The sequence below is a fragment of the Podarcis vaucheri genome (genome assembly GCF_965113315.1).
Source record: "Podarcis vaucheri genome assembly, chromosome: 17".
In the NCBI taxonomy this organism is placed as follows: Eukaryota; Metazoa; Chordata; class Lepidosauria; order Squamata; family Lacertidae; genus Podarcis; species Podarcis vaucheri.
In genome coordinates this window covers 5,325,076-5,352,038 of record NC_138755.1, presented here as the reverse complement: position 1 = coordinate 5,352,038, position 26,963 = coordinate 5,325,076, and the positions used below count along the sequence as shown (strand labels likewise).

At 48.8% G+C, this 26,963-nt stretch overlaps 1 protein-coding gene and 1 long non-coding RNA gene across 3 annotated transcripts in view; both read right to left on the bottom strand.

Moving 5' to 3' along the window:
• Positions 1-576: 576 nt before the first annotated feature.
• PHF8 (PHD finger protein 8) overlaps positions 577-26,963 on the bottom strand; it is a 26,884-nt gene continuing 497 nt past the window's right edge. The window contains exons 1-21 of one of the 2 annotated variants that reach the window (XM_082205392.1): positions 26,773-26,963; positions 24,861-24,946; positions 23,322-23,442; positions 21,590-21,750; positions 20,412-20,553; positions 19,845-20,031; positions 18,353-18,515; positions 17,997-18,084; positions 17,207-17,313; positions 17,010-17,101; positions 16,362-16,451; positions 14,253-14,474; positions 13,948-14,045; positions 12,305-12,477; positions 11,362-11,447; positions 10,264-10,397; positions 6,905-7,176; positions 5,905-6,000; positions 4,500-4,609; positions 3,136-3,508; positions 577-2,254 (exon numbers count right to left, since the gene is read on the bottom strand). The exon at positions 26,773-26,963 is cut by the window's right edge and continues 497 nt beyond it. In XM_082205392.1, coding sequence (XP_082061518.1) covers positions 2,166-2,254; positions 3,136-3,508; positions 4,500-4,609; positions 5,905-6,000; positions 6,905-7,176; positions 10,264-10,397; positions 11,362-11,447; positions 12,305-12,477; positions 13,948-14,045; positions 14,253-14,474; positions 16,362-16,451; positions 17,010-17,101; positions 17,207-17,313; positions 17,997-18,084; positions 18,353-18,515; positions 19,845-20,031; positions 20,412-20,553; positions 21,590-21,750; positions 23,322-23,442; positions 24,861-24,946; positions 26,773-26,870 — 2,988 coding nt within the window. In that variant the 5' untranslated portion in view covers positions 26,871-26,963 and the 3' untranslated portion in view covers positions 577-2,165. The remainder of the gene's footprint in view (positions 2,255-3,135; positions 3,509-4,499; positions 4,610-5,904; positions 6,001-6,904; positions 7,177-10,263; positions 10,398-11,361; positions 11,448-12,304; positions 12,478-13,947; positions 14,046-14,252; positions 14,475-16,361; positions 16,452-17,009; positions 17,102-17,206; positions 17,314-17,996; positions 18,085-18,352; positions 18,516-19,844; positions 20,032-20,411; positions 20,554-21,589; positions 21,751-23,321; positions 23,443-24,860; positions 24,947-26,772) is intronic. The other variant, XM_082205393.1, reaches the window with a different exon arrangement.
• Positions 14,634-16,355, bottom strand: LOC309522342. Its single transcript, XR_014215048.1, has 2 exons — positions 15,560-16,355; positions 14,634-15,322 (listed from the first exon to the last, which is right to left on the bottom strand). It is a non-coding gene; the product is annotated as an uncharacterized lncRNA (long non-coding RNA).

Genomic DNA, 26,963 nt, shown 5'->3' with positions numbered 1-26,963 from the left:
AAGGCTGGTTTGATTTCAGGCGGAAGCTAGTGATATTGGTGGGACAGCAAACACCTAGATTGTGAGGGAATTCAGCTGCTAATGGGATGGTTTTGTATGCTGCTACTTCGTGAACCCATCACATACTGAACAGGACAGCATCACTAGACTAGGCTTGATGTCATAGTGCCACTGGCCACAATCTGATCGGGCTGCTTGATAATGCAACTCGGGGCACTTGCAAAATGTCTTTCTTCTTCTTCCAAGATATGTAAAAAAAGAACTGCCGAAAAGGGAGATATTTTGAAGACACTGTTGAAAATGTTCACAAAAGAAATGGGGAGCAATTTCACATTAGCCCCAATATTAAAGCCACCCAGCTGAAAATAATGTGCACGGGTGCCCTTCAAAACTGGCATGCCACCTATGCTTTGGAAGTGGTATCTCAACCTGAGTACTATGTGAGATGCTGCCCTAAGTTTACACTGAAAGCCCAACTTCTTCAGAGCAAAGACTTTGTTGGAGAGAGGGGAGCTCCCAGCAACCCACATGAAGGCTTTCGTTCCTGGAAAAAAAATCAGAAAAATGTGCCCCATATACGAGCCATGCTAAACCATCAAAGGTTTTATTCTAACCTTGAATATATATAAAAAAAAGTTTCAGCCTCGTTTGATTTTTTTTTTAAAACACACATTTCTAGAGAGATGCCTAAAAAATAGAATTCAAACATTTACACAAAGCCTGCTGGAGTCTGGCATAAAAATATGGTACACAGCCATATAAACTGAGCCGTGCAGCTGGGTACAAATGTCTTTTTAAAGTCCTTGCTTAGGGGGCATGGTGCCCTCCCTGCCGCTGTAGGGGTCGGAAGTGGGGGGAGTGGAAGGGAGACTGCTTCATGCGAAGAATGTAAAAACAGACCCAGAAAAGTGGGGTGTGGAAGGGGAAATCAACAATAGAAGAGATTTGCAGTAGGAAGAACTGTGAAGCCTTACTGGAGACCCCCATGTCATAAAGGAAAACCTACCAGATCCATTACAGGGGAGATACTCTGAGCCCCCCACGAGAGGAACCCCACTGGATGTAGCTGGCGCTGGCCTGTATCACTTCTGACAAGTGGGGGAAGGGTTTGTGTGCTAGATTAAAAACAAAGCAGCAACAACAGTAAAACAACAGAACGCCCTTCACATAGATAACTGGGCAAGTCAGGGGAAGACACTAGTTTAGCCTTCCCCCAAAATGCTAATCTTGAATGTGCAGGGAGCTTATGATCTGGAAGGACATGAAAAACAACACCTGACTCCCACTCACACAATGAAGGTGACTTCACCAATGGCAGGTTTTGTGTGCATAAGCCATGATGGTGACTCTCTCGCTGCAGCTGGCTGGGGTTTTTTGGAAATCCAATTATATCCAGCCTGCCCTCTCCTCAAACCCAAGTTCTTGAGAAGCAGCGCAGGAAAAAATACCTTTGCATTTCCCCAGGGAGCTGTCCCTGTCCTGCTTTCTTGGGAGTTTGCCGAACTGGCGGGTGATGCTCTGAAGCACAAAATGCCCCCCCCAAGATGTGTCTGAAAGGGGGTCAGACTTCTAGAAGACTGGGAAAGGAGAAGGGTTATCTGCTTTAAGTGAGGGCAATAAGCAGTTGCTTCCCTCTTTTTTTGGAGCGGGGGGAAGGAAGGAAGACTGTTAAAAAAAATTAAAAGCACTGTGTGCCAGGATCTGTGTACAGCAACGAAAATGCAAAAGGTCGCTGGGAAGAAATGTCTAACCAATATCCTTGTGTGCAATATGGCAGTGGGAGGGGGAGAATTCTACAGAGGTATAAGCCCCAAAATAGACAGAAAAGGAAGTGCAGCGGGTCGAGGTAGGGATGGAGAGTCCGTGGGCGTGATGAAGCCCCTCTGCGCCTCTGGTGGTGTCTGCCTCTTCAGGGGAAGGAAGCGTGGTTCAGCTCAAGATCAGAGCGGCTGCCAATCTAGCCCAATGCTTCCAGTGGCAGGAGCAGCTCAGTCTTGGCCCTGATCCACATGAGGGAGAGGTAGCACGGGGGGCTCATCCACACCCCATTGTCCCGGCAGCTCTCCTGAGGACACGAAGGCAGTGTCTCTGGGCCTCATCCGTGCCTCACTCATCCGCTGGTGCCCAAGGGGCGTGAGGTCTTGGAGCCAGTGCGAGGGTGGCACTCAGAGCAGCAGCTTGCCGTTACGGTGGATCTTCAGGATGCGTCCCAGCCGCTGCTTGGCTGTCGCTAAGCCCTTCTTGGGGCGTTTCCCTGAGAGGGGGGGAAATGGTTGAGTCAGGGATGAGGACAGCCAGAGGTTAACTTATCCAAACAAGATACACAACTTCTGCCTACTCTCCCGGTATGCCCCACGGAGGACCTTAAGGTCCATAAATAGCAACACCCTAGGTGTCCCGGGCCCTAAGGAAGTCAGATTAGCCTCAACCAGAGCCAGGGCCTTTTCAACACTGGCTCCAGCCTGGTGGAATGCTCTGTCTCATGAGACCAGGGCCCTGCAGGATCTGATTTCTTTCCGCAGTGCCTGTAAGACAGAGTTGTTCTGCCTGGCCTTCGGCTTGGAATCAATTTATTTCCCTCCCCCTCTTTGCTTTTTCCTTTCTCCTCCTGTGATGGAACTCCTATTTGGGGACTTCCCTGGCTTTTTTCTGGCCCATGTAGGACCAGTCTGGAAAGTTAGCCTTGGTGAAGTCTTGACGTTTTCATCCCCAAAAAGTTTTTGATTTGAGTTTCCATTGAAATGAGGCTGTATTTTGATGTTTTAATGTTGTATTTTAATCTTGTTTTTAAGTTGTATTTCAACCAATTTGTTTTTATATCAGGTGTTAGCTGCCCTGAGCCCGGTCTTGGCTGGGGAGGGCGGGGTAGAAATAAAAATTATGATGATAATGATGATGATGATGATTGAAGTCCCAGGGTGGCATGGCCCAAGAACCAGCCCAAGACACCTTGATGCCAGAGAAGGAAAAATCTTTCCCACTTGCTGATCGACACAGAAAGCAATCCAGTGGGATGGTGTTCAGGCAAGGACTGCTCTGGACTAAATGATTTTGGATTCCTAGAACACCCCCCAGATCCTCCTCTAATCTGCGCCAACAGCACCAGCCTCCCAAAGTCCACACACTCCTGCTTACCTTGCGCTGCCTGAGGACCTGAGGAGCCAGCCGAGGGGCGCCGCTGGGACAAGAAGACGCCAGGTGCCATGGGCGTGGAGCTGCGGTTCACCTGGGCCATGCCAAAGACGTTGGGCCGGGCGGTGTACTCGTGGTCCACCAGGCTGCCAGCAAACTGCTCCTGCTTGGGTTCCGGGGTGGGAGGAGTGGGCGCCAGAGCCGCCGCTCCAGGGTCCGGATCCTGCTGTGGCAGAGGCAGGTCTGGTTCCACTTCAGCTTCCAATGGTTCTGGGTCTGGTTCTGGTTCCGGCTCCGGCTCTGGTTCCGGGCTGGGTGGCTTGGGGGAGGGCAGCTTCTTTTTCACGAGTTTCCGTCGCTGCAACTTCTGGTGTTCCTTAAGACAGAGAGAGAGAAAGCAACAAAGGGATTCCTTATTTAGAGCTCTAGTTGTGATCATGGCCAGCCTTTCTTTTATATATATATATAAATTTATATTAGTTTTTTAACATACCATTTTCAACAATAATTAAAAATACTTTTACATCTTATTCAATTTTTTTGACTTCCATCAGTCCTGTCTGAAAATTTTCCAGTCTAATCTCCTAGTATGCATTTCTTATTTTCCCTATTACATTTCAAACTCATAACCAATACTTCATCTTTTTCTACTTTGTAACACTTCATATATTTCTCCTTACAAAACTTCTTGTAGTTCTACTAGCATAATTTTTTGATTACAATTGCTCTTCAGATAATTCATATACTTCTTCCAATCTTCTGTAAATCTCTGGATCATGGCCAGCCTTTTGCAGGGCGCAGGAGGTGCCACCGGATGATGCCATCCTGATGTTGGTGGACTACAATGCCCATCATCCCTGACCACTGGCTAAGCTGGCTGGGGCTGATGGGACATATGTTGGCTTCTCCCTGGGATGGGAGCTCCAGGGCAGAGAATTCATAGCCCATCCCTGCTTTGGGTCACTAAAGTTATCTGTTAGCAGTGGCTGGGGATAATTCAAAAAAATGAATTATTTTAAAGGGTTACACAAAAGTTATTTCTTTGGCCACAAACCCCACGAAGAATACTGAAATCTCTGTGAAATCTAATCCAAACACAAAGTACTTGAATAGGTGTAGGTCATGCAGATTCATTAGTCGCAACGTTGCTTTAAGAACCACTGACGAAAAGGCAATTAATGAATAAGTTAGCACACCGATCCCCTAACGACGAAGGTCAGAAATATTCTACCAAACTCCAGCCCTACCCTGCCTGAAACATCCTGAGGCCTCTGAGTTCGTGAAGCAAAAGCCTCTCCGACGTCTTCAAAGACATCCCAGCATCTCTGTCCCTTCTTCCCACCTCCAAAGCAAGTCTTGCCACTTACCTGCTGAGCCAGTTTAGCTGCCGCAGCCGCCAAGCCTGTCTCGACAGATGCCACTCTGGTGCCCTCACGCACGGGGCGGTCTTGCTTGGGCAGTGTTGGGGTGACCCGGGCTGCAAGGAGGAAAAGAAATGTTGTTTGTGTTCCTGGTGGTATTCTGGACCTTGGGCTTAAAGGAAGAACAACACCCTCATCCTGTGCCTACTAAGAGAGATTTCAAAGGAGGAAAGAAAATCACTGTTCGCGCTCCAAGTGGGAGCATGGAGAGGGACCCACAGGAATGGAAAATGCTACACAGACACAAACAGCGATCAGCACAACTTGCGGTGCTGCCCCCAAAGCAAGAACGCCCCCTAGGAAATCACTGCGGGGCCAGAGATCTACCAGGAACACCCCGTGATTTACCCCTACTAGTAGATCATGGGGTGTTCCTGGTAGATCTCTGGCCCCACAGTGATCTCCTTCCTCCTTCCCAAAAAAAGCTGAACAACTCAACTTTGGCCTCCCCCCAAAAAACTCAACAACTTTGGTCCATTTAACAACAATGGGTAGATCACTGCGAGTTTTTTTATACTGTGAGTAGATCACAGTCTATTGGGAGTTGGACGTCCCTGTCCTAGGCCTTCTAGGAGATACAGCTTTCAATCCAGGAGGAGCCACACCCAGGAATGGCAGGTATATGCACATATGAGCAAAGGAAAGAGAAGGGAACAGCACACACTGTGAGTGGAGGGTGCCCTTCACTCTGGGTGCATTTCAGAGCCATGAAGTACAGCCCTCTCAACACTGCTTAACAGGCTGTTTCTTTAAAAAAACCAAAACCTTTCTTTCTAAAAGAAAACACCCTTCTTCCCTTCCATACAGCAAAGGGAGTTTTTTGTTTTTTGTCTTCACCAAAACAGTCTCCCCAAACCAAATTGCTTCAGGTAAGTTAAATAATCCTGAGAGGCCAGTCTCTTTTGCACTCCATGATGCTGCAGAATTGCAGAACGGGCTGCATTACACAGCGCAGATTTTTGTTGAAGTGCAGAGAACACAAAATCTAGACCTCGAGGGTTCCCATCCTTTGCACAAAGAAAAGCTGGATTCTGCAACTTGCAAAGCATACATAGCAAGCAAACGGCACACCTGCAACAAACCTGCACAATTTTTTGGGCTAGTGATGTTCATGGGGAAGGTCAAGGCCCAATGTGGGAGACCGAAGGCCCGTCCCCAAATGCGAAAAACTTATTCATGAAATCCTCTCATCTCCACAGGCAGTTCAGCCACCCACTTTCAAACATATATCTGGATCCACCAAGAAGCTTGTTTACAACAACATTATGAAGCAAAATTGCATTTGGTGCTCTTTCTGCCTCTGTGAAGCATCGCGTTAATGCACCCGTCCCAGTGACAGACGGGTTCTTACCCTTGGGGCTCCAAGGCGCATCGTCTGTGCATTTCTTCTTCTTTGGTAGAGACTTCAAGGCTGGGTCATCTTCATCCGATTCCAAGGAAGGGTAAACTACGGAAAGAGGGAATCAGGCAAGACCGAGTTCTATACAGGGACTTCAAGTTACAAAAAACTGGTAAGCAGCGTTTACCCCACATCTTCACACTCAGACCAAACAACATTTAAAAAACAAAATGCTGGAATTGCTGAGTGGCGTTAAACTGTGAGATTTAGCTACCAGCTAAATCTTCTACAGAAATTGTCTGAAATTCACAGAAACAGAGACCAGGAAGGACCCCTCCAATCCTGCTCTCCAGCTGCGCAAGGGTGGGCAAGGGCCAAACCAGAGAAAGGTGTCACAGTGGGTAATTTCGGTGCTGCAAGGCCAGTCTACTCTTGCTCTCTCTCACTCTCTCTGCCCCCCGCCCCATAGGAAGGAGGGGCCCAGGGCATGCAGCCGCTGAGCTTGGGCAGCTGAGCCCAGCCCCAATGATAGCTGCCAGCCTTGGGGTAGTAGCGGCACAAACAGGGAGACAGCAGCAGGCAGTGTTATCGCCCTTTGGCCCCTGCTCTGGGGGAAAGTGCTGCTTACCCAGACAAAGGCCAAATTACAGTGAACAGACCAAAGCCGCGTGACACTTCAGCAGTCACCTGGGAACCTTTTGCACCTTTTGGAGCAATATAAGCCTCCTTTAGAGTATAAGGATCCAGCCTGATTATGGGTCTACAGATTGGCTGCTTCCTTTAAAGCAGGGCTGGTGAAACCCGGTGGCCCTCCAGATGTGGCTGGACTCCAACTCCCATCAGCCCCAGCCAGGAGGGCCAGTGCTCAGGGTGATGGGAGATGTAGTCCTGCAATCCCTGGAGGGTCCCAGCGCTTGTCTGGACCTCATTCTCTCTCCCCCTTTCCCTGCCACTCTCTGCCTGCCCTGTTACTGCAGAGCAAAGCCCCTCTTCTCAGCCAGGGCATCCTTACTGTACTCAGCATCCTTGAAGCAGGCGCCCAGGCTCTCCTGCTCGTCCAGGCTGGCCTCTTCCTCGCTGTCGGTGCTGTGATGGGCCGGGCGCTTGATGGGCCTCTTTCCTGAGCGCTGAGCGCCGGAGGCTCCCGCAGAGCCGCGTTCGTGCCCCGCTGTCAGCCAGGCTTGCAAGCTGGAGGCCCCTGGCGAAGACGAGGACGACTGGAGATTAGCCATGCACAGCATGCCCTGGATGGCTTCCTGAGTGCTGGGGGAGGCAGGTGCATCACTGCGGGGGGAGGGGACACACAAAAGAGGCACACGGCATCAGCCACAACCACCCACATCGCACTGCCGACCCAGCCCCGACTTGGCAGCAAAGCTGAGCATCCACAAACAGGGGCTCAAGCATAATCCATGTTTATTTAGACAAAATAAGTAAAGGTGTGCCCCAAGACAAGCTGTAGAAATCCAGCAAACAGGCATCATTTCTTTTATTTTGAGAAATGCATTGCGCACTTCGTATGTACAGTGGACGCTTAGCTTGCGAACGTGATCCGTGCGGGATGCACGTTCGCAACCCGCGTCTGCGCACACGCGGGTTGCGATTCAGCCCTTCTGCGCATGCGCAAAGCGCAATTTAGCACTTCTGCACATGCGCAACCGCCAAAACCCAGAAGTAACCCATTCCAGGTTTCGGTGGTCCGCAACCCGAAAAAACACAACCTGAAGCAGTTGTAACCCGAGGTATGACTGTATTTGCCAAATTTATTCTGGGTTTTTCTAGCTTTGGGGGGGGAGCAGCAGCTATGAATTACTTCAGGGCCTCTGGACAGCTGGAAATCATATTCAGCTCCCGCCACCCCCGACTTGTGAGATGGGAGGCAGGAGGCATCACCCACACTCCCTCAAGCACCCCTTTGCCTCCGTGAAGGGACAGGACTGAAATTTCATTTTTTTAAAAAGAAAACCGTATTAAATTATTTTAAAGATGATTTAATTTTATTTTAAATTGCGCTGTTTCAAAAAAAATTCAACCTTTTAGTGTGGCAGCACCTACACTTTGGAACTCTCTGCCTAGGGAGACCAGACAGGTGCCTTCTCTGTATCCTTTTCAGCACCTGCTAAAAACATTTCTGTTTAGGAAAGCCCATCCAGATGTGTAGGTCTTGACATGTTTTAAGCTCTTTTACAGTTAATCCTAATTATTTTTGAATGCTCTTAATGGTTTTTAACTTTTTTATGGATAATCATAATATTTCTTGTAAACTGACTATACTAAAGCAGTCTATGTATTTTGTTAAATAATTAAAAAATGTTGATGTTTGCTGCCCTGGGCTCCTTTGGAAGGAAGGATGGAATAAAAATGTATTACATGAATAAAATGAAATGAAATAAAAAGAGGAAATTTTCTTCTGGACCATTGACCAATGCTACACTCTGAGTTTCTTCGGACCCGCAGAATACATACACAGCTCTTACTGGAGAAAGAGGGAGCCAGATGAAAGGGGACCCCAGTGCCAGAGGTGTTTGTTTGCATTTCTTAGTACAGAAAATACTGATCTGATGTGTAGAGATCTTTCCTATTCTAATTAATTCAAGAGGGTTCTGGAAGCTTCTCTGTGTGAAAGAAACAAGCAGAAGGTTCATGATGTTTGTGTTATTCCTTCAGAGAAGCTGAGTACAGCTGGCTTAAACTGGTTCTATTATCTCTTTCTGACAAGGTCATGCTGACTATAATAATAAGGCCAGAGGAGCCTGGCTCTCTCTTTCTTTCTCTTTTCCTTTCTGACGTGGTGTTCTGGACACAGTATGCTTAGTGTTAAGGTTCAGACTTATTATAAGTTACTGTAAGTTTAAGTTACGTCTGCAGCAACTGGATTCCTTATGAACAGTGCCAACCCTGAATGTATTGGATTTGTGACCAAGATGCTCATTTGCCTTCAGTAGCAGCAAAGCTCTGCTGGATGAAACGCAATTGCCTCTGGTCTATTTTTGAGGGAATTTTATTCTGCTAACTATCAATACTGAGTAGAAATCCATGACAAGAGAAAGTGGGAGAAGGACATAAAAGGGGCTGCTGGGTGCAGGCCAAGGAGCCATCTACTCTGGCTTCCTGTTCCCACCAGATGCCCGTGGGAAACCAGCGAGCAGAACATGAGTATAAGGGCCCCCTCCCCCAGCCCCTTTGGTTTCCAGCAACTGGTATTCAGAAGCATTAGGCAGAGATAAGAGACCAGTCATTCTGGCTAGGAGCCATCAATGGCCCTCTTCTGTTTCTCCTCCTCCTCCTCCTCCATGAATTTGTTTCATCCTCTTTTAAAGCCATCCAAGTTGGTGGCCATGACTGCCTTTATGCTGCATGAAGAAGCCTGTTCTATGCTCTCCAGTAGAGGGAGAGCATGGCCATACTGGCATTGTGATCAGACACAGGGAAACCAATACAGTGGTACCTCGGGTTAAGAACTTAATTCGTTCTGGAGGTCCGTTCTTAACCTGAAACTGTTCTTAACCTGAAGCACCACTTTAGCTAATGAGGCCTCCTGCTGCCACTGCGCTGCTGCTGCGCGATTTCTGTTCTCATCCTGAAGCAAAGTTCTTAACCTGAGGTACTATTTCTGGGTTAGTGGAGTCTGTAACCTAAAGTGTCTGTAACCTGAAGCATCTGTAACCTGAGGTACCACTGTACTGAGCAGGGAGGACCTAGGTGTGAAAGTGATGGGTGGGCAGGTTCCCTATCCTGTACGCCTGGCCCCACACATGGCAGTTACAACATGAAACTGGAGGTTTGGGAGTGGTGCCCCTCTAGCTTTTCCTCCTCTGCCTCTTCCTCTCCTTGGTGACTGACTTCCTGCCTCCCACATTTGAGAGCAGCTCTTTCTCAGCCTGGCACCCTCCATGTGCCTCCAGCAAGAACTCCCATCAGCCTTTGCCAGCACAGCCATTTTGGCAAAGCGGAGGGGACCGGACACCCCAAGGAGCTGCTTGGGTGATGCATGTACGCAAGACAACATCTCAGTTTTGAAGAGGGTAGACTGCGGAGAAGAAATACACTCTCAAATGTGGGGCTCCTTTTTCAGCCCATGGGTGACAGTTCCTTCTAGGCAACCAGCCAGGGTCCTCGGGCCAGTATGTGGACGGTATGGCTGGGAAGGGAGGTGTGGCCAGGCAGAGAGCGGCCTGGAGGCTCCCCACCTAAAAGGAAGGGAGAAAGCACCTCTTTCTTTTGCTCTTATAAGAAGAGAGCCCCCTCCAGCACTTCTGGACAAACCATCTGTTGCAGAGAAGAGTGCCCTGAGACTTCCCATGGGCAGGTCTGTCTAGAGGCCCCAAGAGCAGCAGCAGTACCTGAGGCCCATCAGCAGCTGCTTCTCACCTGAGCTCGTCATAGTCTGCACCGCCCACCTGCCGGCTGGCCTTGAGCAGGTCCAGGATCCCGGCGGCGCTGCTGCCGCCCTCCAGCTGGTCATCGCCAGAGGCGTCCTCCTCTTCTTCTGTGGTGTAGTCCTCCTGAGAATGGAACAAGTTTCAGAGAGCCTCGGTTGGCAATTCGCCTATTAAGTTTATATCCTGCTTCTCTGTGCACTGTGTCCAATAGCAGCAGAGGCAGAGCTCTCTTTCCCACCCTCCTTAAGAGGAACCTGAGCAGCCAGGCTGCAAGAGTGGAGGAAATAGTCACACAAGCGCACAGGAACTGGTCTGCATCCCACAAAGCCTAGTAAAGGGAGAAGTGGCTTGTTCCCCTAGAGGTTGAAGCCCAGCGTTTAGGGACAGAGAAGGAGCCTCAGGAGAACTCATGGTTCTTCTGCTGCTCATCACTGTTGGAGGAGGAAAATGATTCAGAAAGTCAGGGTGACTGATAACTGGTCCAGAGCACCAGTCTTCAGAAAAGGGAAGTGGCCACGTTTCAGACTGAGCTTCTTCTCTCCACTTAGGAGGTACAAAAAGAAAGGTTATTAAAAACACACACTTCCCCGCTGATCTAGTCATTCTTTTTACTTTAGGCAGCTTGGAACAATAACAAAGGCACATTTCAAAAAACAATAAAAGCACATTTTTAATGTTTGATGTCTTCCTGTGTTTTAATTTGTTGGAAGTTGCCCAGAGTGGCTGGGCTAACCCAGTCGGATAGGTGGCATAAACAAACAAACAAAACTAATTATAATAATGATTATAATAAAATGAAAACAAGAGCAAATGTGTGAATCTTGCAGTGGCCTGCCCCCTTCAACTCCAGAAAACCCCCTGAAATGGCCATCCTTACCTGAACTGCTAATGATTAAGAGGCATAAGAATGCCTTAAAATAAACAAACAAACTTACTGCTTACTTCCCTGAAGTAAGGCCATGAGGAGGCCATGACCCTCCAGATGTCAGACTCAAATTTCCAGGGAGATTGTAACTTAAATGAAGCCTCATTTCTGCTATCAAGCTCCCGGCAGCACAACGTTTCTGAAGTCCTGAGCCCAACTTACCTCAATGTCAAACTCTACTTCCCCTGGCTCTCGCACTCTGTTTGGGTCGGAGCAGGGCTTGGCTCGTGGCAACTTCCGGGGAAATTCTTGAAGCAAAAGACAGCAATTGTTCAATTAACTGTTGGGCACAAAGGAGTAGGGATTGGGAGCTGTGACAGAAGCATACCAGCATCTGCAAGGGAATGGGCTACTATTGCATAGACCCATCAGGTGATTGCAGTGCAACACCTGTGATCTGGGAGAGGGCAAGGACCAAGCAGGTACAGGATTGGGCTGCCAGTTTGTCATTTAGCCAGGCAGAGACTTTGGAAATTCCACGATATTGCTGCTAATAATGCCTAAAGCAGGAGCTGGGCGGGAAGGGGGTGTGAGGTGTAGCCTCTTTGGAAGATGAATATGACAAAGAGGAGGGCAGAACTTGTTCAACAAGCCACTGAAGATGAGTGACAGGAAAAGTTCCTTGAAAGCAGGAAGCGGAGAAAGGTGAACTCTATAGAGTTATGCACATATACTGCAATTCCACAGCAGCACAAAAAGAATCAAGAATGTGAAATGCTCCCAATTCTTTAAACTTTAATGTTAATTTTGTTCCTTAAAAGCAAGCTCCTAGACCTTAGACTCAGGCCTGCCAATAAATGCTTGTAACTGTGTACAAAAGTGCCTGTTAAATCTCAGAAGTTATCCCCGTATGCTTTTTGATGAGTGGTCAAGATGGAGCTCTTGTTTTCCCTCCTCCTGCAATGCTCGCTTGTGCTGCTGCTTTGCTAAGCTGATCATTGTTGCTTTTGCAGATTTTTTATTTTAACTGTGATGTTTTTCTAACCCACCCGGGGCCATTTGGTGGAGGGTGGGTTATAGCGCCAATAGAATTAAATGCGTGTTTTCCCAACCCGAGAGAGACGTGACAGGCAGAGAGACAGAAATGGGGGGGGGGGAGACATACTGGGCAGCCTCTTGTGCAGCACCAGGCTCCTCCTCTCCCTGCGCGGCGTCTCATCGATCTGCAGGTCCTCCTCAGAGTCCATATCGGGAGCTTCAGCATCGGACGGGCTGCGGGGAACTTGTGCCAGTGCCCCTTTATGGCTCCGGCTGCGTTCAGAGGCCTTGATCTTCCTGCTTGGAGAAAACATTACGACTGGTCAGGCACGTGCCTCTCGTGGCCCTGATCCAACAGCTGCTGTACACAGCTCGGTACTGTTTTGGGTGCCCCATACCATTTTCTCTGTACAAATATCTGTACATCACGAAAATCTGCCTTTACACTTGATTGTTGGTTCGGCCCTAATGGAGGAGCCATGTAGGAGGGGAAAGAACACTGGGTTGCATCCAATGTTAGCTGTGTCCATCATTATCAATGGTCTACCCTGAGTCAAATTTAGTTGGATACAACCCCCGTCTTATTTCCCACCCCAGTGGCACCACTCCTTGGGGGATGGGAAATGCTGATTTGGGAAAGAATCACATCGTTCCTGCCACCAAAAGCTGGAAGAGCTCTCTGGCCATTGAGCTCTCTGGGCAACCATGAGCCACTCACAGCCTCCACCTCACAGGGTAAAAATGGGGAAGGAGAAAAAGCGGGTCCGCTACTCTAGGCAACTTGGAGGAAATAATGGGCTAGATTCGTCCCTATGGTTGGTACTGTAGTGAGGTGGGGCCTGGTCCCAGGGAACTCCCCTGCTCTGCCACTGGTCAGCTATTTAAAGGGGGGGCACATATTATTTTGAAGTGGGCAAGGGCAAAAAAAGGAAGGCAGCATTGTCTCTGCCCATTGGCTCACTTCCATGTTAGCCAAGGCAAAGGTAAAGATAGCTGTTACTCTCTCTCCTACAGTGGGAACAGCAACTACAGCCAGGATGGCTAAATTGTGGCCCTCAAGATGTTACTGACCTCCATCTCCCAACAGCGTCAGCCAGAACAGCAGCGGCAGGGATTGTGGAAGCTGCAGTTCCACAACTTAGGGAGACCACCAGGTTCAACCCCGCACCCCCCGCCTAATTCTAAAATCTTGGGTGGAGCTGCTTTCCTGCAGTGTTTTCCATCTCCTCATACCCTGTGTCTTGGCAGTAGGGGCTTGAGGTGTATTAAGTGGATGTATTAAGTGCCTCAGCCTGGGAAGCAGGGGATGTGGGCCACGGATCAACAAACTTTTTCAGCAGGGGGCCGGTCCACTGTCCCTCAGACCTTGTGGAGGGCTGGACTATATTTGTTGGGGGGGGGGAATGAATGAATTCCTATGCCCCACAAATAACCCAGAGATACATTTTAAATCAAAGGGTACATTCTACTCATGTAAAAACACGCTGATTCCCGGACCATCCACGGGCCGGACTGAGAAGGCGATTGGGCCAGATCCGGCCCCCGGGCCTTAGTTTGCCTACCCATGGTGTAGGCACAGTTCTTGAGATCCAAGGCTACGGATTTGGCCCTCTCAAGCTTCTAATTGACAATCTCTGAGGTACCCCTAGGCAGCGGTGAAGGTGGCAGGCCAGTATTGCTGGAACTTCACCAGCTCAGCTCTCCATTCTGTCTCGCTTTCCCATCCCCGGCCCCTCTTGCACTTCATAACGCGGGCACAGAAAAGCACACCTGGCGCCCCGGCCGTTGGCGACCATCATGGGCAGCTCCTCCTCCGTCAGGTCGGGTTCCCCATCTGTGTCTTCCAGGCTGGAACTTGGCAGGTCAAACTGGAAAGGAAAACGTGGGTGGACTACAGGAGGCCAGAAGGGGGTGACGCTATACGCGAATCAGAAAGCGAGCTCAAAGCTTCAGGAGACAGGTACCCCAAGTCTTTCTCCCCCCCTCCCCCAATCAATCTGTACTCAAAACTTCTGGAGAACCCCAGTGCACAGCCCCCTCAGAGCACGCGCAGCATAGTCACAATGGCAGCTCACCTCCTCCTGGCCAGGACTCTCTGCTTTCAGGGCCTGCTGCTTGTATTTGTCCAGTAGCTCCTGCTCCAAGGCTTTGACCGAGGCAACGTACTTCCGGCTGGCCTTCTGCTGGCTCAGCTCCTTGGGGCTCTGGTCTCCCCTTTTGGTGGCTGCACCAGGCTGGGTACCCCTCTGCAATCCAAATGGGCTGCCTGTCTTCCCAATGTTCTGCTGGAATATATCCTGGAAGAGCGTGAGCATCAGAAGCCAAAGGAGACATCGCTCCCACTCCCCCCCCCCCGCCCTTAACGTCGACCTGATGCTATGAAATGCTGCTGGGCTGGGCCTGCCGCCGCCTGTTGCGCTTGACAAACCAAGAGGGAGGCATTTGCCAGTCGGAAGAAACTGTCTGGTATCCCCCCAGGACAGAAAGACCAAGCTTGCAAGTCCTCTGTGCATGTGTTTGGACTGCCAGAATATATGTTTTTTCTCTACGGTGTGGTATAAACAGCCAGGCCACAGTCTCTGCCATGGCTGCTCTGAGCACACCGCGAACATGATCCAGCAAGTGGAATTCCAGTGGAATTACTGGCCAAAGAGCCAGTGGGATGAGCCCCTCTTCCCTCACATGGGTGAAGTGAACGTTGAACCGGGTCCTTTCTGAGCTCTCACTCTTGGCCACTAAGTTACACTCAGTCACATGCCCCAGACGCAGTGTGGGGTCTGCTTGCAAGGGAACACTCCAGCTTCTACGGGGTATATCAACTCATGAGCAGAGATGCCGACCTATTGATTCAAAAGGCTAACTGGAACTAGCAGAACTGCTTGCAACAGACACACTGGCAACCACCCAGGGCTTCTGTTTCAAGCAGCGCAGCATGGAAGCACAACGGCCTGCAATCACATCTCCTATTTGGAAAGAACAACATCTTATATGCACCAAAGCTGCAGGGAACGAGATGCGACAGCCATCCAGACATTCATCGCAAGGAATACTGCAGGGAACTTAGTTCCTCTTTAACAAGGCACCAACATACCTGCAACAAGCCCCAAAGTGCAGCCCTAGTCAATGGACCTACCAGGTGCTGGCTCTAAGCTATACTGGGCTGTTTATATAAAAAAATTCCTTCTAGTAGCACCTTAAAGACCAACTAAGTTAGTTCTTGGTATGAGCTTTCGTGTGCATGCACACTTCTTTAGATACTTCTTGGTATCTGAAGAAGTGTGCATGCACACGAAAGCTCATACCAAGAAATAAGTTAGTTGGTCTTTAAGGTGCTACTAGAAGGAATTTTTTTATTTTGACTATGGCAGACCAACACGGCTACCTATCTGTAACTGGGCTGTTTATAGTATATCCTGCAGGCAGCTGTAATAAACTGTGGCAAACCCTCATCTACTGGTGTGCCCAAATAATGTAAGCATAGCCTGCAGGATTATGCCAAGGGCCCATCTAATCCAGCATCCTGTTCTCGCAGGAAACCAGCAAGCAGAACCTGAGGACAAAGAGCCCTCCCTCCTCCCGTGATTTCCAGCAACTGGTCTTGGGAAGCACGCCTGCCTCCAGCTGCAAAGGTACAGCACAGCCCCCCTGGCTCTTTGCCAGATAGACCTGCATGAATTTGTCTCATCATCTTTTAAGTTGGTGGCCATCCTTTTCTTAACACGATAATCTTTATTGTCATTGTCCCATACAGAACAAAGAAATTGAAAAAATCTACATCAGACATTCAAAAACCAACAAACCTGCTATCCCAGCCTGGTTAGCCCCCTAAAAACTCTGATACCCCATAATTAAATATAATATACTCCCATAGAGACTACCTTACACTGTGTTTAAAACCAAAATCACATTTGAATAGAAACTGTTTCTCAGGCAGCTAGTCCTGGTCTTTATAACCCTGTACCTTCTTCCAGAAGGCAGAAGCTGAAAGAGATCATTTCCGGGGTGAGCACTATCCTGCACCCAATTATTCTCTTCACAGTCTTTTCCTATAGCAATTGCATCTGAGATGAAAAGGGCACTCAAGGCTGGGCAGAAAAGGTGCTACTCTCAACGCTGCTCCCCATCTCAGAATGCAGGCCCCTCAATGCCAGGAGGAAAGGGCCCGGCTTCCTTCTCATACTCACTTCCACAAGCCTGATCTCCTTGGCCAGGTCTTTGATGAGCTGTGCTGGCCGCACCGTGCCAGGGATTTCTTCCTCGTGCTCTGCCAGGGCCTGAGAAGGAGGAGATCAGGTTGCTGCAAGCTCTGCCCCTCTGTGCCCAACGGAAGTGCCACTGGCAAAGGGGTGTGGCTGGCAGCAAGCACCTCTCCAGAAGGAGTGGGACTTCAGCTCCCAGCAGCCCCAACCAGCATGGCCCAGGGGTCAGGGATGAAGGGAGTTGGGAGTCCAACAACATCTGGAATGCCACAGGATCCCACCCACAACTTTCCTCCCCCTTCAAATGCTTGGGATTTGGGCCTAGACCTTGCAGAGGTGGTCAACCTGTGTCCAAGCTGCACCACTTCGGACTGCAAGCGGAGCCTCAGGACTGAATGCTTCTCCATACAAAATAAAACTGGCATCCACAGAAAGGAAATGTGCCAGGGAGAAAGTTTATAGACTTGCTTTCTCCCTGATGCGCAGGCCGGTGGAGTCTAGGAAGTGTTTTTGTCTATTCTTGACTGCCGGCAGGAGGGCAGACAAGCTTTGCCCTGAGTCCATCAGAACCCTGGGCAGCAACCCCACACAAAGAGCTGCAGCTCCAGAAAGGCCCTTCTTGCAACCCTTTACCTCCTTCTTAGTCCAGGAGCGGAAGGCTGTGTTCAGGGCTTTGGCCCCGTGAACCAAATAAGCAGCCGGGTGTCTGCGATTCTCTCGAAGGCCTGTTGTGGGAGACAGAGCGCATTATGCAGCAGGAGCTCTCATGCCCAGCAGCTTTGTGTGGGCACGGTGGGGGCACTGCATGGAGGGGAGGACTCAATACCCACCTCGGAAGATATCCAGGAGGTGTTTGCCAACATACCAGCAGATGGTTTCAAAGTTGGGAAACTTGAAGAGGTCAGCTGTGCTGAGACGCTTTTCAATCTCATAGGCTCTGGGCAGGAGGAAACAAAAAGACCAGTGAGGTTATGTATGCTCTAGGCTCCAAAACCATGGAATTCTGTGCCAGAGGAACTTAAATTTGGTGATCAGAAACACACCCCAAAACGAATTCTGTAAATTAGATCTATTTGCACAGTTTCAAATCCTTTGTTCTGCTCTGCTGCCAACTGCGTGAAGGCGCAAGGAGTTTCGAAGGCCACTCAAAACCCAGCCGGGCAACCTCCAGAAGCCTCAGCAATTCTGCCGGCATTATCAGTGTAGCCATAAGAACTAGAAACTGGCACTTTTAAAAACTGAAATTCACCCAGTATCCCATTCTGCGGTCTCACTGAAATCATGACATGCACACAGCTCTGGATCCAGCCAACAATGAGCAGGGGGCGCAGGGCATCATGCTGAGCAGCATGTTCTGTGATTATGTTTCTCTCCCGGCTTTGATCCCATTTAGGAACATAAAGGAAGCTTTTACACCAAGTTAGATCATTGGTCTATCTGTACAGACTGGCAGAGATTCTCCAGGGTTTCAGATCAGAGTCATTCCCACCCTTAAGTGGAGACTGGATCAGGGACCATCTGCATGCCAAAGGGTGTGCTCCACCGGTGATCGAGTCTCCTCCCCGCCATTTCCCAAGATGCCTCGCTGCAGGCCAGCAAAGCACTCCCAGCCAAACTCACTTGAGCTGCATCTCAATGTTGAGACTGTGTAGGAAGTTTCCCCCAAAGGCCAGGCAGTCAATAGGAGTCAACACAGCATGGATCCAACCTGAAAGTGGAAGGAGGAAGCAGTCACATGGACTAAGTGAGGACTGGGCCTCCCAGAAGGACTCATGGCTTATGAGGAGGAAAGGGAAAGGGTCCCCCAGCCGCTAGATGCAGCTGGATTTCACCACATTTTGAGCTGCAGCTTACTCTGTGGCAATGCAAGTCACTCACAATGGAAGGAGAGGTGTCCCTGAGTGGGAGAAAAACAAAGGCCCCAGGAGTAGCAGTGGCCACGGAAGTGACAGGCAGGAGCTGGAGCGACTCAGTACCTGTGGGTATGAAGAGCGTCTGGCCCTGCCGGACGGGGCAGCGATAACATCGGTCCACCTGGTCCCCAAAAAACAACTCATTCTGATTGGAAGAGCTGCTCCAGGCTTCAAAGAGGGTCAAGTTGGCAGCAGTGGGACGCACCAGATAGAAGATCTTTTCTCCCTGCGAAGAAGAAGAAGAAGAGTTTGGATTTGATATCCCGCCTTTCACTCCCTTTAAGGAGTCTCAAAGCGGCTAACATTCTCCTTTCCCTTCCTCCCCCACAACAAACACTCTGTGAGGTGAGTGGGGCTGAGAGACTTCACAGAAGTGTGACTGGCCCAAGGTCACCCAGCAGCTGCAGGTGGAGGAGCAGAGACACGAACCCGGTTTCCCAGATTACGTGACTACCGCTCTTAACCACTACACCACACTGGCTCTCACAGATGGTAGTGAAAAGGAGCTGATATGCCACTTCTAATGTTTAGGGGCAAAAGAGCTGGCAAACAGGGCAAAAGCAGATGCTATGAAGCGCAGAGAGGGCTCAGGTAACAGAAGGAAGCATCCTGTTGCACAAGGGGGCATTTAATGTGCAGCAAGCAAACAGCATGGCTGCTATCAAGTCTGCAGAGTCCAGCTCCTTGCCTCAACCTCAAGGCAGGCTGATTTGGAGTGTCACAGAATTACACAGAGGACAACCACAATGCTTGTTGTGTTTTTCCCCTGTGCTTGTATGGAATTGTGACACACACACACCCAGCCAGGTCTACTTCCCTGCCATTCAAACAATGTTTATTGGCCTGTGGATGTCAAAAAACCCTCCAATTTCTGACATCCTTTAAAACACCTGAAATTTACCTATTCCATTCTTAATCCTCTTTCTTCTCTGAACTCAACATTCTCTGTTTCTTCAGCCTCCGTCTATGGGGGCTTCAACCACCTAACAAGAGGCGGTTCTTGCCAGAAAAGAAAATGAAGTAGAGTACCAGCTCCAGAAATGGAGCAGCAGCAGTAAAAACAGCCAGCAGCTTCTGGAGTAAGGATGGAACAGGGGATGTGAAAATCAAACCGGAAGCAAGAAATACCTCCCTGCTGCTCAGTTTTGCTCTTGGTGCCCTTCAGCAGCTTCCAAACAAGCCCATATTGCTAAGCAAACTCCTTAGCTTCATTCCTCATAGAACAGAAAGCATAAACACGAGGACAGCAGACTCATCCGACTGTATACCAGTTGCCACCTCAGACTCCAGGCCTGGTGCTCCAGGCTATTTTTTATCCTCCTACTCAGCCAAATGGCTCTTGAACCCTTCACCCTAATATGCCACCTTAGCATGTGCGAAATGGATTTCTTTCAAAAAGAAAATATTTGGGGAGAGGGTGGGAAACAGACAATGAAACATTCAACCATCACCCAGAATCTGAAGTTGAAGTACATCCGGGAGGCCTGCTGGTTCTGTGGCTCAGCTCTAAGATCAAGCTCCCTTCCTGCCCACCCGCATGCCTTCATATTCTTACCCGCAACACATGGTACCAGACAGAGGTGCCACCAAAGTCAATGTGGAAGTCCGTGTAGCTGTCTCGCACCCCCATCAGGCAGTACTTCTGCACGTTGGGACGCTCAAACACCGACTCGCCTGGCCACAGGTTCTCTACCCAGGACAATTTGCGCACAATCTTTGGAGTCTCCACCAAATTAGAGAGCCTGAAAAATTGTGAAGTAAAAACAAATTGACTCGTCCATCTTCCAGAGATTTCCCCTGACAGGATTTTAGAATAGTAATCCAGTAGAGAGATGAGTGGATTTAGACCAGGAACATTGCATTTCAAATCCTTACTCATTTGAGGAGTCACTTGGGCAAGTAACTCTCTTTCTCTGCCTTATTTCTCCATCTGCAAAGACTTCTGAGCACCCCCACAATAGCAAAGACACTTAGCAAGGAGAGGGATACTACTGCTTAGTAGGCTTCATGGCAAAGGTGGGGATTCTCCAGCTCCAGGGTTTCTCTCTGCTGGGTAGGGTGAATACTGGGGAAAACGAAGGACAAGGACACACAGCTGTTTTCATATCCCCCTTTTCCTTGCCTGGTCTCAGAGAATTCGAGGCTGATGACGTTCAGTACTTTCTCCCGGCGACTGCTGGAGTAATATCTGACAAAGTCACCCAGGCGCATCTTGAGGTCGGCCTGGCGAGTCACGTCAATCACATCAATCTCCTTGTCAGCTCCTGTTGAAAAAGAGAACAGACACGCCGGGCAGCTCAGATAATGGGACAAGTGTCCGAGAGGGCTCCAGTTGTGGGAGATGGCAGCGCAGTCCTGTTCTCACCCCTTGCGAGCCTCATGGCTAGTTGGAATCTCTTTGCAGGGTATCCCCACCAACGGGGCGCAATGGAGTGTCAGAAGTTCAGCACTGCCAACATCTCCGCTCCTTTCCTCCAGCACCTTGGCCAGCAACTGCTATCAAAGGGCCAGAAACTCACTGCTCCCCATTACCTGCTGCTTCCACACACGTATCTTTTGCCTTTGGGGTGGTATTTGTGGAGCAGGAGGACAAATAAGTCAGCATAGCCACGCACCCTCCAAGAGGCTGGGAAACCAATAATGGCTCTAAGGGTATAACCAACCCACGTGGCTAAAGATAAGACTTCTTCTACATATTTATTCTCATCGAACACAACCACGGAAAAAAGGACGAATACGATTATTCCCAAAGACTACCTGTATTTTTCGCTCTATAAGACGCACCTAGTTTTAGAGGAGGAAAACAAGGGGGGGATTCTGAATCTGTGCAGCGCCTCTCCAGCAAAGCGGGAGGAAAAACGGAGCCCCTTCCATTTCTCCTCCCACTTTGCTGGAGAGGCGCTGCATAGATTCAGATTCAGCTTTCCCTCTCCACACAGCATCTCTGCAGCGAAGCAAAGTCAGAACAGCAAGAGGGATCGCTGCTTTAGCTGCACAACAATCCCTCTTGCTGTTCTGGCTTCAGCGATAGCTGTGCAGCCTGCATTTGCTCCATAAGACGCACACACATTTCCCCTTACTTCTTAGGAGGGAAAAAGTGCATCTTATGGAACGAAAAATACTCCGCGCAATCATGCGAAAAATGCAATTGCAAGTAACCACACCGCCTCTGCGATGACAGGACAACATTACACCAAGCTGTGTGACTTGCTGGCTCCCTTTCCTGACTGCAATGAATGAAGCACCCAACACATCAGTCTCCTTTGGCCACTCTGCTGGCAACGCTCCCCTGCTACTCACCCACATAATGCTCCACATCCCGCACGGTGAAGGAAGGTGGAGGAAGGGTCATGCCCAGCCCATCCTTCTTCAGGACAAGGATGGGGACGCTGAAGCTGTTCTCCTCCAGAAACTCCACGGTCAGCTGGGTCCCGCTTGGCTTTAGGATAACCTCGTCCGCACTGGGGAAGCAGCGGGGGGGAGGGGAGTCAGGCCAAGAACAACAAGCCAATCCCAAGTTTCTACCTCTTAGGTAACATTTTGCTGGAAGCCACCCAGAGTGGCAGGAGAAACCCAGCCAGATGGGTGAAATATAAATAATAAAGTTATGTTGTTGTTGTTGTTGTTGTTGTTGTTGTTGTTATTATTATTATTATTATTATTGGTGCATCTGTCACAGAACACAGAGAGTCCACCACAGACTCATCTGATTGCCCTAGCCTTCTATGTTATATGACTTGGTTTGCTATTTGTTGTGGTGGGAGGAGGCCCCCCCCCCGCAGCTGCAGCCTAGAAGACTCTCTTTGGAGACGCTCTGTGCAGCAGGGGGGTGGGGCAGGACCAAGGGTGTGAGCAGCTGCAGGGAGATTCCCCAAAGAGTCAGAAGGAAAGTCAGAAAACAATCAATAGCAGACCAGTTCATAAAACAAAGAAACAGCCTGCTACCAAGACTGTATCAGACCGTTAACAAGCTGCTCGCTGGACCTGCTGTGCCACGACTTTCTAAAATAATCGTTCAACAGACTACTGGACTTCAACCCATTGGAATGCATCTCTGCTTCACGATTAATGGATCCAAAATACCATCAGAAAAATGAACCCCAATCTTGAGGCAACAAATCATTCATACATTCTTCTTCCTTTCATTTTTACTAAATCACCTTGGGGGAACATCATCTCAGGGCTCAACTGCCCATTGAGATCACATGGAATGGTGGAAAAGCATGAAGCGTAATATCTTTGATTGAAGAGTAGGTGGTGGAGACCATCTTACAGGCCGCACTCAAGAGGCACAGAGGCCACTCTGGGCTCACCAAGTTCAGCCAATCTATGGAGTGTCTCTGTAGTCCTGCACGTGAACTGCGTGAGGTGGGCAATTGACCACTTGCTGTATTTTAGGTACACCACCACCACCAAGCCTCTTTAGCAGCTGAGTCACTAATAGCGGACTTTGAACCTGGTCACCTTTACTCAGGATAACATAGGTCAGGCATAGGCAAACTCCAGCCCTCCAGATGTTCAGGACTACAATTCCCATCATCCCTAGCTAAGCACCCAACACATGGTGGTTGGGTGGTCAGGGATGACGGGAATTGTAGTCCCAAACATCTGGTGGGCTGGAGTTTGCCTATACCTGACATAGGTGCTGACTTACCCTTTAATCACAGTTACAGTGGAAATGAGAACATTTGCTCTAAGCAGAGGCAGAGGGAAAAGAACGTGAGATCCCACGGTGATGAAATCCTCGTTTTAACTGTGGCTAAAGGAGTCCTGATGTTAAAAGAGCCCTGATGTTACAGCTGTACCATTCATCCCATCCTGCACAAAGTTGCTGGGAAACAAAGCCCCAGACAGAGAGCTTCTGCCCAAGCAGGCAGGTGTGGAATAAAAAGGGCTTGTCCACAGTGCATTCTTGGCCTTCTGGAACAAAAGCTTCCCTCAACCTGAACACCAGCTACCCTGTAACATGGATTTTGGAAAGTCTTCCTTCTTTCCTCTTGGGTCACCCAAAGATCACCAAGCATGTGCCCACCTAGGGAACGTCCTGCTGCGAAGTTCCTTGATGAACAGACTGCTTCCGGTCTTCACCGCCTTGCCAACCTCTTTGACCGCACATGAGTCGGGCTGTTTTTGGGTCCCCCGGCGCCGCTTCACTGTCAGGGGGAGGGGAAAGCAAGATAGTAAAAGGCGGGGGGAGAAAAAGACATAAGCAGAGGAAGATATTGAAGGAGCTAAGAGAATACTGCTGATGAGGAGGTTACAAACAAACAAAACACACACACACACACACACCTGTAGTCAAGGGCCTACACATGAGTATCATAGAATCATGGAATAGACCACAAGGGCCATCGAGTCCAACCCCCTGCCAAGCAGGAAACACCATCAGAGCACTCCTGACATATGGTTGTCAAGCCTCTGCTTAAAGACCTCCAAAGAAGGAGACTCCACCACACTCCTTGGCAAGGTCTGTGCTAAACAAAGGGCCATAGTAGAGTGTTAGAAAGTATATCAGGTTTGGCAAACACCACCCTGCGGAAACCTCCAGCTAAAGGCGTCATCCTAAGACCCTAAATTGTGGGTCAGCTATTGGGCTAGACCAGGGACAGTCCATTTTTCAACACTGTATCTTTCTTTAATAGTTACATACATGAGAGAACTTGCAAAGCGTTAGTTTCTAAAAACTCTGCACTGCTGCTGAACTCCCTTATCTCCACAATGATTAAACATGGAGATATGCCAACATCACCACAATGTTCTAAAGCACAGGAGAAGAACTGAATGAGATATTGGACAAAATTCAGTTTCCTACAACTCTCAGCCTTCATTCAAAAACAAAAAAACCCACCCAAATTTCCACTCCTGGTGGTTGCAAAAGAGTGGCTTGAAAGTGTGTGGGCAATACCTGCTGAAATTACAGAAGCCAGAAGAGTAGGTGAATAATTTTTCCAGAGGATTGGACTGAGGTCCTTACCCCTCTTCTAAACTAGCAAATACTGTACTTTAAAAAATAAACTCTGTGAAATAGTGGAACAATGCAAACAGTTTATGCAAATCTGCATAAACTGGAATGATGTAAAACAGTCAAAACACAAACAGACTGTGCCAATTGAGATGAACAATACACATCTGCATAACTTGTAAGGGTTGCAGAACCAGCTTGCCCCAGTACAGAATTTTTATGTACTCAGCTCTGAAAAATTAAGTCCTGACTATTAGTCAAAAAGCACTGGATTGAATACTGGATAACTGAAAACAGCAAAGCTGTAAGGGAGGCGGGAAATTTGGGACAGGAGTCCCTGAGGCACTGTGCAAAGCCGCAAAAGCTTTCCCCGATCTCTGCTCTTGCATCCTTTAGCAGACACATTGTGTTTTTATATTACAGAATTTATCTCTCAAACCACAAGGAGTAGCACTTTTAAAAAAAGAGAAGCTCTCATTCATAGGGATTTGATCAATACACCAGATTTTGTGATTTGTGATGAGACAGCATCCATGCAGGAATTCGTATACAAATATATCCTATTAAGTCTTCATCCCACTGAAAAATCACAGCAGGCCCATAACTTACTGACAGATGGTCCATGAAGAAGTTGGCAGTTAGGGCAGTGATACAAGTCAATGTCGGCTGCTGCATCTTCTTCTACTCCAACACAGCTTGAAGAGAGAAAGTCAGTCACATATCTCTCCAAAAGACAGACAACAACCACTATAACAGGTATGGGAAGACTGTGGCCTCCAGCTGTCATTAGACTACAACTCCCATCATCCCTGACCATTGGCCATACTGGCTGAGGTTGATGAGGGGAGTCCAAGCACAACTGGAAGGTCACAGGTTCTCCACTTGCTCCAAAAGAAGCAATATCCCCAAAGTCTACAACCACCCAGCCCTAGATGACCACCCTGTACAAGCCCAGAGACTGTTTCTTCTAACTCTGAAACACAGGAACTGTACCCTAAGTCAGAGTGCCTAGTTTGTATATACAATATCTCCAGTTCAAGGGCATGGAAGAGGAATGGGACAGTCATCTGCCAGAGACCTCAAAGATACATAGGACACTTCACTTGGCTAGACAGGTCCTTTCCAGTTTAAGGCAACCCTTTCTATTCTAAACCAGCATGTCCTGAGGACCTGATGGAATTGCCTTAAAAGATAAACACCCCATGTCCCAACATCCACACTCTTTGTTTAAGAAGTTGCACCTAGTTGCTCATTTTTTAATCAGCTGTCTGTCAGTTCCATCCTGCGACCTGGTAGTGAAGGCATCTTCACCTATTGATGTCCTACAAGGGAGTGAGAAATGGCTGTGTAAGAGGCTCTGCATGCAGTTGCTACCAGTTGAAAAAAATGCTGGCTAAATGAAGGAACAATCTGAAATTTAATCCAGATATGACTGTTGGTGATGGGTGTCTGACAGTTTGGCAAAAAACAGAGTACTCTGCCATCAACCATATGAGAGGAATTCCAGGACCGCAAGGAGGCAGGTGAAGTTCACTCAGGACATGCCCCAGATGGGCCACCCCTGGATGAACTACCAGCAACCATCATGTAGAAAAGACCCTAGCGTGTTTTTGATATGTTACTGTTTTTATTTTATTTTTAGAATATGTACTTGAAGGCCACCTTGGTAGGATCTGTATCCTGAATGCTGGGATATAAACAACTGTAATAAGAATAAAATAAATAAATCTGGCACAATAGAAAGCAGTTCTATGCTCACATCTTCCATGAAACATGACTGCACTACATGCCAGTGCAAAAGGAAGCTGCGTGGGGTTGAAACAGCACAATAGAAAAGAGGATTACAGCTTCTTAAATTTTTGCTGCACTTCTGTAACTTCAGATCCCTTAATAGCCAGTGTGGTCTGATTTAAGCACATTGCTTACCTGTTTGGGGGGAATGGCTAACTTATTTTAAGCCTCCTCACCAACTGGCACTGTAAGAGCTTAGGGCAGGGATGGGGGACGGGGAACTCCTATCATTGCTGGCCACCAGCCACACTTCCTGGGGTTGATGACACCTGAAGAGCTAGTTTCCCCATCCATGACTTAAGGCATGTCAACTGTTTGGCAGGTATAAACATGAAGTCCACTGGTCAACTCCTGTTTCTATGGATGAATGTCACGGTCCCCCAATCGATTTCTGGCAACCATCCAGAAGCGTCCATGCACAAAGGCAGATCAACCCTAAACACCAGATGATGAGGACAAGCAACAGAGGAAGACCCTTCCTGCCTTCAAGAGGTCTCAGACTGGCCACTTTTAGGAAACAAGCTTTAAATCTTGGCCTGATCCAGCAAGGCGATTCTTAGAGCAACTAGCCCTTTGAGAATTACTGGCATTCTACCCATACTCCTCATGAAGGCCCCCAATTAAAGGCAGCATCTCCAAGAGCAGACATACCCTGGATTTAAAGAAACAGGGGGCTTTGGAGCCGCTACCTCCAAATGTCAGTTCCCACCCAGTGCTGCCGCCTTCTCACCTGCCGTGGAACCAGTCCTGGCAAACGTCGCACTCGATCATGAAGCGGGTGACATCGTAGGGCAGGCGGCAGAGACAATACACAGGGACAGAGGCCATGGCGGAGCCAAGTTCAAGCAAAGGAAGACCCTCCAGGAACCGAGCGACGTCCAAGCGCCCGCTATGGCAAGTTGAAGGACGTGGTCATGCTGA